The 11,532-nt window shown below is 45.3% G+C and overlaps 1 protein-coding gene across 1 annotated transcript; it reads right to left on the reverse strand.

Moving 5' to 3' along the window:
- Positions 1 to 953: 953 nt before the first annotated feature.
- PARP12 (poly(ADP-ribose) polymerase family member 12) lies at positions 954 to 9,766 on the reverse strand. The gene is made up of 8 exons (XM_042890406.1): positions 9,503 to 9,766; positions 7,381 to 7,516; positions 6,801 to 6,921; positions 5,683 to 5,773; positions 4,393 to 4,468; positions 3,758 to 3,888; positions 1,948 to 2,099; positions 954 to 1,309 (listed from the first exon to the last, which is right to left on the reverse strand). Exons 2-8 carry the CDS (start codon positions 7,438 to 7,440, stop codon positions 1,029 to 1,031), a joined length of 912 nt encoding a protein of 303 aa, XP_042746340.1. The 5' UTR covers positions 7,441 to 7,516; positions 9,503 to 9,766; the 3' UTR covers positions 954 to 1,028.
- Between the last annotated feature and the right edge of the window lie 1,766 nt (positions 9,767 to 11,532).

The following is an 11,532-nucleotide window of genomic DNA, read 5'->3' on the forward strand; positions in this document are numbered from 1 at the left end:
GTTTCAACACCTTACTGACCCAAGTGTTCCCAAATCTTTTACTGCACAAAGCCCTGCCTGGGCTCAAGGTTCAAGTATCATCCTTTGCCAGTCAGTGCTGCAGCTTCACCTCTTCTTTATCAATCCTGGCACAAGCTAAACTGGGAATTGTTCTTGTTGACATTTTGCAATTGTTTATTTCAAGTGGTCTGTTTGTTTGTTTTGGTTAAGTCACCTTTCAAGTAGGTGAATGCACTGCATTTGACCAAGCTCACCCTTGTATCACCAGCACTGGCACTGGGAGAAGAGCAGCAAACCACACTGGAGGTGGGACTGCTGCTAGGAATGATGTAAACTGAGAGATGAAAACAGTGATCCTGAAATAGTATGGGCTCCTTTGCAGCCCCAGTAGGACGCTACCACACAGCATTATTCAGCTCACCACAAACTTCCTCACTGTGAATGTCATGGCAAGGTGGTGATCTGACTCCAGTAGCTGCCATACCTCTGGTTCTCCTGGCCTAAATCTGGGGAAATTTGGCAATAAGGAAGGGATTCTTCCCATGGGCTCCAGACAAGGATACCATCAGCAGGTTGGGGATAGGATGAGGACACTCAAGATATGGCATCCCCAGCAGAATGGGCAGACTGCATGTGGAAGAGCAGGGTGAGAAGTGCCAACAGTGACTTGATCATGAAATAACGCAAAGTTAATCATAATAACTTCATAATTCAGCAGTGCTGCTTCCAGCAGCAGAACACATGACTGCATTAGAGTATGCAGAGCCACCCCAGTATGTATGTATGACCCCACCCTACGCAAGAGATAAGGTGGAACTTTAGCACCTTCTGTTGGCAAAACAATAGGTCCTGCAACAAAAACTATGCCCCCAAGACCCTTGGGAGACTGATACTGTTTTGCATTACAAAATGTTCTTTAGTATCTTAAAGGAAATTTTAGCATTAGCAAGTTCTAAAACTGTACAAACATGAATGAAAAGATTTATTAAAACGTTTCAGTGTAAATACAAAGAATATTCTGCCATTCATTAAAGGATCACACATAGAGAACTACTGCTGTACTCCAAGATATAGGCAGGGTAAATCTGGAGCTTCTCAAAGATGACAAAGATGGAAGGGTTTTCCGGGTTATCCACACAGCTGTCATAAAGTCTGTTGCGATTGTTTGGTGTGGGTGGAGGACGAAGGTATTCAGAGTCCCCTCGAACATATTTCCCAACAAGGACCTGAGCTACAAACATGCTGTAGCGGCTGATCCTAGAGGAACAGTACTCATGAGAATAACTGGCATCTCTGGCGAAGTAGCTTCCTAGGACCAGGAAAAGCCACAGGTAAGAGAATACATCAACCAAGGAACGAACATCTGCTATCAGCTCTTTGGCAGCCAGTGATCCAACAGCCCCAAATAGCTCTGAACATATCCTTGCCAAGTGTTTTCATGTGGGCTTTTTTAAAAGCAGACAGATGCTAGCCATATTTCTCCATCAATATCTCTGTCCCACCTGTCTAAAAGCTTTGTCAAACAGCAGATACTTGAGGCAAAGAGGAACGTTTTCTGTCCCTCCTGAAGGCTGCTGACACAGCTTGCAGAGATGCAGATCTGAACAGATGAGATTGCACTAAGGGCAGGTGTGTGGCATCTGGGACAGCCACGTCACACAGACTGGTCACATGTGCAGCCTGTTGTGCTGTGCCACGAACTCCCTCCCACCAAGTCTGCCATTGCCTATGGAGTCCCCACTGCAGCTGGGAGTGGGTCCATGGTAGGACTACATGAGTTGACATGACTGCTCTCACCAATAGCAGAAACAGCTTTGTGCTGCTTCACCAACAAAAGAAAGTCTAAAGAAATAGGATAAGTAGAAAACACAGCTCGTGCTGAGCTTTTCCCCGAGTTCTAGAAACACCCTAAGAATTTCTATGTAAGTCCAGCTCATGTTCTTGTACCTTTTCCATACATTGTCCCATGAGTGCCACAGATCCTCCAGTCAAAATTCTGCTCACAGATGGCTGGCACATGAGATGCGTTTGTCCCGTGGAACAGAAGCCGCTCATCCACCCAGTTTGATTTGTGGAGCTTCTTCATGTGCTCCTTCTGCCTAGTGACAAAAAATGAATGCCATTTTGCCCTGATTTAAATGAGGACAACTTCCCAACCCAACTCCTCATACTTTGGGGTTGTGGAGGAAGAGTGACACAAACCACTGTCAGTGGGGATACTGCCTGCTGTGCCCTCCTGTTGGTACTTTGCAGCACAGCTGGCTCCTTACAGCAAAACAGAAATTTCTCATATCATCGTGGACCATGTTGCATACAGCTTCACATATCACATTAGAGAATAAAGAGACAAACATCTCTCAGGAGGGAATTGTTCCCAGTTCCCAGGTTTTATAATCCTGAATGAATGAGTATTGTTATGAAATGAACAGCATGAAGCCACAGTAAAAACTGTGTAAACTCTACCTCTGGCTTTATCACATAAACAAAAATATATTTTTTTAAGCCCCATGAGAAGAATAAATTTGAGATTCCACAACTCAGTCACAGTGAAGGAAAATAAATTTCTTTTTGAATAACATTAGCAAACACACATAGGAGTGTGGAGGCAGTGACAAGTGAGGGATTCTCAATAACACGCCCAGACAGCAAGAAGCCCCAGTCCCTGCCAAGGGGCCCTTAGGGGCTGGGGTGACACCTAGCACCACAAGCAATGGAAAGGTTCTGGGGCATGGCTCGTTGACTGAGGTGGGTACTCCCTTTAGGAGTATAGAACTTATTATGGGATGCAGGGAAAGGGCATATGATTTGGGGATTACACGTATAGCAAGACAGATGGAAAAGGAGATAAAGAAGGCCCCTAATCATGCATGGACAAGTGACTGACTTGTCTGTAGGGTTGTCTAGCCATGCCCTGTGCCTGATCCATGCAGTCTGACCTATCTCTTCATCAGACTTCATTTCTAGCTCATATGCTGGGTGGTGAACTCTACAGCCAGTGTGCTGGAGTGCATATGAAGGATCTCAGTGCTGCAATTGGACTGGAGCCTCAGGGTAACAGCAAGTGAAGCAAGGAAGGTTATGCATGTCAGTGCATGATTGCTAGTGAATGTCAAGCTGGACAGCCAGAGAGGAGAGCAAGTGACCTGGGACATGGGTATCAGAGCAGTCATATCTCTGGGCCAGGTGCTAGAGAGAACAGTTTCTAGCTTGCCTACCAGAGGAACAATGAGGCTCAGGAAAACTACTTGATGGCAGCACAAAGTATAGGGGTCTGATGAGAGATCCATTTGTACATGTATATCTGTGTGCAGAATGCAGCTGGAGATGGGAGGATCCCAGGGCTAGCACTCCCTAGGCTGAGTGTCTAAGTCCAGCTCCTGAAGAGACATGTACAGGTGTGTGCTTGTATCTGTTTTCCACCAACAGGCTTTCATCCAGATTAGCCAGAGAAGGGAACAGCATGACATTGTTGGCACTATTTATCATTTCTTGAGTGCTGTGCTGTCTGTGTTGATTTTTTGTTCATCTATATGTATATATATAAAAGCCCATTTTGTGCGTACACACGTGTTTGTGCTTATGCACCTATTGTGAAACTCACTACCAGCAGGATCTTTGCACACAGAAACGTGGCAATCGAACCTCTGCTGGGCTACTGCCTTTGGCAACTCCTATCACAGACTGTGGATAACAGTAGATCAGGAAACACCCACACGCTCTGCTACCATCGGAATAATGAAACAAAATAGAAACAAACCACTGAAAAATTTGCCAAAGGGTTGGGTTCTGGATCCTCTGCAGCCGGCAGATGCTGTAGTCTTTCATCGTCTTCTGAAACAGACTCTCAATTCTTTTATATTCACTGGAAGTGTTGCCAACATCTACCAACTGAAAAATTCAAAAAGACCAGAAATGAGGTATTTCTGATAGTAACAACTCCCAGTCCTTCCAAAGGAGTTATCAACTTGCTCACATTAAAAGGAAAACCCTACCAATTAAAATCGTTAGCTTCTCCTGTCTTTCCAATCAAATATTCTATCCCCACTTTCACTCTCTCTTGCCAGACTGGAAGCACAGGCACTGAGGTGCTGCTGCACAAGGAAATGATTGCAATCTAACACAAGCTTCCCTCAGTGTACACACTTCTTATGCATCCAGATTATTTCTACTTCAAAGTATCCTAGAGCTGAAATGCACAGCAGTATCCAAGGTGGAGACGAGTGAATATCAGCTCCACCTTAATTTGATACCTGAGGTCCTTCTAGATACTTCCTTACAGGTCCGGCTCTAATTTTACCACAGCAAATGACATTTGGTTCAAAGAGACCAAGAAACGTAGACCAATAAATGGACACAATTCACCCACTCCACTGGAGATGTGAAAACTCATACCTTGTACCCAATTTCAGGCAGTGCTGATTGGTCCCATTCTGGAGGATAAAGTGAACATGATGGTTCTGTATGCAGGCTGTGAAAAAGAAGAAAGAGCAAGTCAATCCACAACTCTTCTCACCAAATCTCCTTTCTGGAAAATGCGCCTAGCTCTACAGCAGCTTTCAGGCTTCTCTGGATTCTCTTTTTTTCTTTTTTTTTCCAACCTTCCAGTTGCCTTTCTCTCCAGTTTGAATTTCCATTCACATCCTAGTGATGTTAATGAATTTCTTGGCAGGCATTTGTAGGAGACCTTTGGTCAAGAATTACCGTAGTTTATACGACTGCTCTCCAATAGACCTCTATGTGAGCTGCTTGAACTTCTAGTGAGCTGGGATGAGAGCCCTCTCCCTCCAGGTGCCTACTCATCTTAAAGTCACTGGCCAGACAAGCAGCCCACTTTCCCTGTCTCCAGGATCAGCCTGGCAGAGGACATGGGTGGGCAGTAATGTCCCCATGCACTGCTGCATTAGTTAGTCCTTAATAACTTCCAACGCAAGTCTTCAATCATCCACCTGGCATGAATGTTTTGCCCCAGGCAATAGGGGCATTACCATCTACTCAGAAGTTCTAGTTTGCCTTATTTTTAAATCAGCCAGCCTTTGGTTGAACCAGCCCTTAAATTGAACCCATGGGTTCTTATGCACTGCCTGCCAGTAAGTTTCTGGAAGTCAAGATAGATCTTTTTGAAATAAAGTAATAGCACCACTAACTTTTAAAGCAAACATGCCCAAATGCTGTCAGACCAAACTTCTATGAAAATACGAACTAAAAATGATTGCATCCAGGACACTTCATTTACAGGAATTTCTTCTATTTTATTTAATATTTCAGCTTTCCAGGAAATGGCATCTATCTGCTCCACAGTCTCGGGACTGGCACTCCCCTGTTCCTGCCCTGTGTATGGTTTAGCACTGTTGAGCTACAAGTCAAGGAACAAAAATTCCTGGCACAGTTGTGTCAGCCCTATATGATCTTGCTCTCACAGAAGGAACAAATCTACCCTAGAGGTCTCCAGTCTCCAATGGCTGCCAGGATTGCCACCAAACATCCCTCACGCACATTTCACAGAAGTATTGCATAATTTACAAATAATGTCACAGCAAAAATTAATGTTAAACCAGTCAGCAAATTTCATTTCTAAAAAGGAATTTAAGAAATCTAAAACTGAATTCTAGAGAGAAAAGAGGGATTTCTTAGTAGAAAAATGCCATCATCTAACATCTCCATTAAATAATGCAAGTATAGTACCTTTTGTCCTGCTCACGTCGAGAGTACAAATTTTTTGGCAGCCGCATAACTTTTCTTTGAGTTGCATAGACCACATTTCTTTGGACCATGTCTTGAAAGAAAAACACAATGACTCACTACTATGCAATTTATTATCCAGGGAATGCATGTAGGAAAAGTTTTGAAAGCAGGTAGCCCAGGATGGCTGCAGGGTGACATTCTTGCTATCACATTCACACCATTCCCTACTTAATAGTTTGAGACCGTTCCCACTTGGGCAGCTTCTGCTTGGAGATCACCAAGGTCAACAGCCTGTTAGTGTAGGCTGTGAAGCTGAAAGGCAACCACCAACTACTGCACCTGCAGATGTACTCACACCTGGGCTGCCAGCCAGAGAAAACCACATCTGATGTCTGGCCTGCAGCAGGGAAGGGTTTTCAATGTGATGGAGTCCCTAAGCCTAACTTTCCTGGCAGTACAGGATTGTTACTTGGTGCTTAGAGGAAAGCCTGTCTTTTGTTTCTCATCCTGTAACAGTATCACAGAGCACACGCAGTGTGACATTGCTAACCAGCCATTGTTTCTTCCTTCAAACGTCACACTTTCTATTCATGCCAGGAAACAGATTTTAATTTTCGAAACTAACAGAAACCTTAAAATGGTTAAAAAAATACAAATAAATTAGAAACAGATAAGAATTTTTCCATTCTCTTTCTCTGTAACTAGCCCATAATTTTCCTTTGCTGCACTGTGTGTTTTCTCATAACTAGTTTATGTCTACTAGAGCTTGCTTCACCATTTGACTTCTCTGATCTTTTTTTTTTCCTTTCTTGTTTCCTCTTCAGTTATATAAACCCAAATGCCTAAGTCAAATACCATGAAGTATTTTATTTCAGTTCTTGTTCTCAATATACAGCATCGACTACAGATGCGGAAATCTAGAAGTTTGATCAGAGAATCTCAGAACTACAGAGAAAAGTACATAATGTTCAAGCTCTGCTTGGAGAGAACTGATAAGAGGAAAAAAGACATGTTCCAAGAAATCCGGATACCCACAGGTTGACAATTCTTTGTATGAAAAAGGCTACCTTAGAGTCAGCAACGCAGTGTAATGAATATTAAGCAAAGAAGTACTTTACCTTTGAAGTTTAATTCATATATCTGAGAACCAGCACAAAATGTCAGAGTGCCTCTCTGGTCAGCTAGAAATGCCTCCTCCAGATCTGCAGAATTTACCGTGGCATGGGGGTAAATCGGGTGCTACAGATAGAACAAGGAAATTACACACGTTAGAAATAAGCCTGCGGTGTAAGTGGCACTGTGGGGACATACCAGTTTTTCCTCAGGTCCCTGTGATGAGATGCTGTGTGGAACTAGTCTCAAAGACTTCCAGCATTTTGTTCTTTGGGGAAGGTACCTCCCAGAGAACAACTGCTTGATACAACAGCAACCGAAGTGTTTACCTTGTGAGGTCTGCTTCAGCCTGCATCATCTCTGGAAAATACGCCCATTTCTAAAGGCAGTCCTTTGGAAGCTTTCACAGAGACTCAGTACTGCTTTGATGGATGCTTTGTAAGATAAATCCACCAGGGCATCAAAGCAGCACTACAATGGCACCAGCAGGACATGTAAAACACATCAGCTGCCAAACAATATGTCCTAAGCAACTCTCCAAAGATGCCTGAGCAGGAGCTTTCAGCATCAAACCATGGATCTCACCTCTTTCCCATATTCAATCCACTGCCCCAAGTCATCAAGCCAATACCAGGCATACGCCATTCTGAGGATGAACAGAAGGGTCTGAAGGCACCAGAAGCACAGGAGAACTGGTCAGTGCCTGGCTGCGTTCTCACCCCTAGCACAGAAAGAGAAATCCAGAGTCAGTCTTTCCCAAAGCTGTCAACCTATACAGTATCCTTGCTGATCTCAGAAGCCTAATGACATCTCAGAAAAGGAGACATCTTGGGCTGGGAAGTGCGGAATCAAGGAAATTAATCTATTTTACAGGCTTTACATCATATTTGACATGTCACGTATCAGAGGAATGACCCTGAGTTCTGTGGCTTGGGTCACCATTTTTTCTCTAAAATGTGTATTAGGAGAAAACACGACTGGCGCAATTAACTTGGTTTCTTAGATGAAGGTCAGCAGTGCCACCTGGATAACAGCAACAAGACAGTTGTTAAGCAGAAATCCCACTGCCTTCAGAAAGCACCAGCAGCACCACTCCTCCTTCTCTGATGAGGAAAGAAAAGGGGCTGTGTGAGGATAGGGGCCCCAGTGAGGAGAGGCTGGGCTTCCCCATGCCAGACACAGCTTGCTGTGGGATGAGACATTCACAATTTCTCTGGGCAGCCTGTACTGGTGCTTTGCTACACTCTGAGTGAATACTTTTTCCTAGAATTTCTCCACGTCAGTTCAAAGTGCCCGCCCCATGCTCCACCTTAAGATATGCCACCTCTGAGGACAGAACAGGTGGCCACCAGCAATTCAAATACAAATTTCCCTTTGCTTTTTCTCTCTCCTCCTCCTTCGGTTGTCCCAGCTTTGGATTGCAGCCCAGCTAACATTTTTCTATGCTCCTGCATCATGACCTCATTGCAGGGCGCACAAATGCAGCCAAGCCAGTTGCCCACCTGCCTGCTGTGGAGTTTGCAAGGGCCTGTGGTGGAGATGCTCACAGCAGCCCAAGGAATTTCAACAGGCTGTGCAAGGGGAAATGGGAAATGGTCATTCATCTGATTCTGACATCCTTCATGCTTTGGCAGGGATCGGGCTATTCAAAGCAGGCTAATCAAGGGAAAACAAACAAGGAGTTCCCTTCTAGGGTTGGTTGCAGTACAAAGGCCCATGAACAAAGGCCTGGCAGCCCCTTGGCCTGCCAGAACAAAAAGCAAGGAAGGACACAAGTCCCCTTCCCAGCCTTAGCTTGTTCCACCGCTGTCTTCAGACTGTTGTGCTCTTTATACTGAGTAACACTAGCCAGGCTTTTCCTAGAAAAACGCTCCCAATTCATTTTCTTTCAAACCCCATTGCAGGACATTCATGAGATCCAATGCTCCTGGGAGCTTTTTTTGGATGCCTTCACCCCTTCTTTCCCCTCTGCACAGCGGTATGCTGCTGCCGTGGCAGAACTGTGAGTTCTTGGATAGAGTGTGGGATTTGGAGGGGGTGGAGAAGGAACAGAGGAAAATGGGCAAGGAGGCTGGGAAGAATCAGATGAAGTTTCCAGCAGCTCTTCCCCCTGCTCCCCCCATCCGTGTTCCCTCTCCCCCTACTCCACAGACCACTGCTACCCCTGCATAGATCCGGGACCCCTGCTCTGCTCTAACCCCACCCTCTCTACAAAAGGGTGCACTTCAGTCCCGCTTTCACTTTCACTTCCCAATGCTTGTGCTCCCGGACAGTTTTTTTTTCCACTCAGCAGCTAACCCCAAGGAGAAAGAAATGAAGGTAAAGTTCTTAATATAGCAGACAGACATATTTCATTGTCAGGATTCAGTGTCCTCCACCTTTTGCCAAAGATGTCACTATCTGCTCTTGTGTAACAGATACCCCATAAATTTGCCTTCACGTCAGTGCTGCAATAGCCTGCACAGATGAAAAGCAACCTCACACCACCTTCCACATCGCCCCCGCTCTCAGAACGGAGGTATTAATGAAGACAACCATGGTTTATGGCCTGACTAACAGCAAGCAGGTGTCCTTCCAGCGGAGCCAAAAGCAAAACCTACAAACTGTGAAATCCCCAACTTCCTCCGCCTCCCTCCCCAGCTTGGCTGCATCCCAGGAGAGGTGTCAGAGCCCCATGCGTGCTGCCTCCCCAGAGTCCCCTACTCACGGTGCTGTCAGCAGGCTGCCCATCCACTTCCCATGACGGATGGGTGTCAGTCACGTGCCTATGCGTCACCACAGCCCTCTGACCCCTATGTCCACGTGGAAGAGGACCCTAACACGCAGTGAGATCTTCAGAAATAAAATACAAGTGGCCAACTGGAGTGCCGCTGCCGGATGTCAGGGATGCCTTCCCACTAGCCCAGGGCCCATTAAGGAGTGGAGCTAAGCAGCATTTCCTTCTGGTTATTGCGCCATACTCGCGCGCATCTGCCAGGCATGAGCAGAACGGCCAGGCGGAGCTAATGGTTCTGGCAGGCGTATCAGTAAAGTCAACATCCCTGTGAGCCGGCATAGCTTGTCCTTTTTGCTTAACTTCTCACACTGGGCACCAATGCCTGACTTGCACCTTTTCCCTCCTGCCCCTCATGTGGCCAGGAACGCTCCAGATCTTCTCCTGCCATTCAGCTTCTGCTGATAATCATTCTTTGAAAACCCAAAGCTGCCACTGCCTTGCAAAGCGAAACCCCCATCTCAATGCATGAAGTGGGAACACCCCTCAGCGTGCACCTGGGCTGGTAAATGCAGTAGGCAGAGTTGCACAGACAGACCCACAAAATGCAGAGCAAGCACAGGACTCTGCAGTGCAGGGCTGAATCAGCCCACACTGAGCTACTTACTCTCTTTTTTAATCCTTTACCTTCAAATCAGAGCCATTCTCTGCTGAAATCGGAGCAGGATGAGGTTTCCTATCTGATTTGCAGCCCCACGGAAGACTGACAGCGTTTCCCAGAAGAGCTGTGAAGCATAAAGCTTAACGATAGGTCAAGCAGTACTAACCACATAAAATACTTGCATCTGAGTAGGTTTGTTTTAGTTGCACAAATTATGTTCAGTTGAATTGCCCAGAACAGTTTCATCCTCTGATAATCTGGTCAGACCAGATCGGCGGTGACAGAACCATAGAGAGCTCAGTTCTTGTTTCTGGAAAGGCTGCCTCCTGAGTGTTCTTTATAAACACAGGATAAAAAAAGAAACAGAGCTGTGAGTGTGAAGCTGAACCTTGCTTCTTCCCCATCCGGCCCTTTCTGACTGCCTTTTGACCTCTCATATCATATCTGCTTCTCATCTCCATAGTTGTGCAACTCTTATGCTCTCTTTGACTGATGAGATTTATCAGCTCAGATCCCTCAGGTTCATTTCTGCATATGGGAATTCTCTGCTAAAATACTCTTCTGAACCGAAGCCAAGAGTTTCAGCAGACAGCGATACCAGCTCTAGGAAAAACATTCTGCTTGGTACAGAATGTTTACATAGCTTTCTGGGGACAGCATCCTCCATAAAACAAACAAGGTGCTACAAGTTGGAGGCATACGTTCACTGTAAGCCGGTACATTGTGACATTGTATTTTCCCTTTGTATCACTTTTAATTGCAATGGATGGCTGCGGGGCTGTTGAACCTCTGATTTCTGCTGTCACTCTAATAGTGACACCAGAACTGTCTACATTTCCAGGGTTTGACAAGTCTCTGAACAGACATCCCATGGCTCTGCCTTTTCCTGCATGCTTAGCAGAGGCACCCACACGTGGTTTCTCTGCGTTTGTGAAATTATTTATCACGCACATGAAAAAAGCACAGTCTTTATCTTCTCTCCACAAGTTTCAAGTCTCGTTGCTTTTGCAGAGGAAACAGACCACAAAAAAAAAAAAAAAAAAAAAAAAAAAAAAAGTGATGTTTCACATTTCTAAGTGTATTTCTGTAGATACAAATCAGCTCTGTCACAGCTTCAGACCACTCCAAGGTTTGGTGTGCAAGTACTGATGCTACAGTGCAAGCTTACAGTATGAGAACAGACTGACAGCACCTCATGATGCAGGAAAATCCCCCAAATCTCATTGCAAACCACACTGCCACTTGAAGGCAGCACCTTCTTCCCTAGCTGTGATGGTTTCCCCAGTAATTCCTGTTGTACATTAACTTGTCAGAGGGGGAGGATGAGCCCCGTAACCATGGTGTTCCTCTCTCAGCTCTGTTT

Source organism: Lagopus leucura, unplaced genomic scaffold (genome assembly GCF_019238085.1).
Source record: "Lagopus leucura isolate 7727_CA_CO unplaced genomic scaffold, USGS_WTPT01 Super-Scaffold_100159, whole genome shotgun sequence".
Taxonomy (NCBI): domain Eukaryota; kingdom Metazoa; phylum Chordata; class Aves; order Galliformes; family Phasianidae; genus Lagopus; species Lagopus leucura.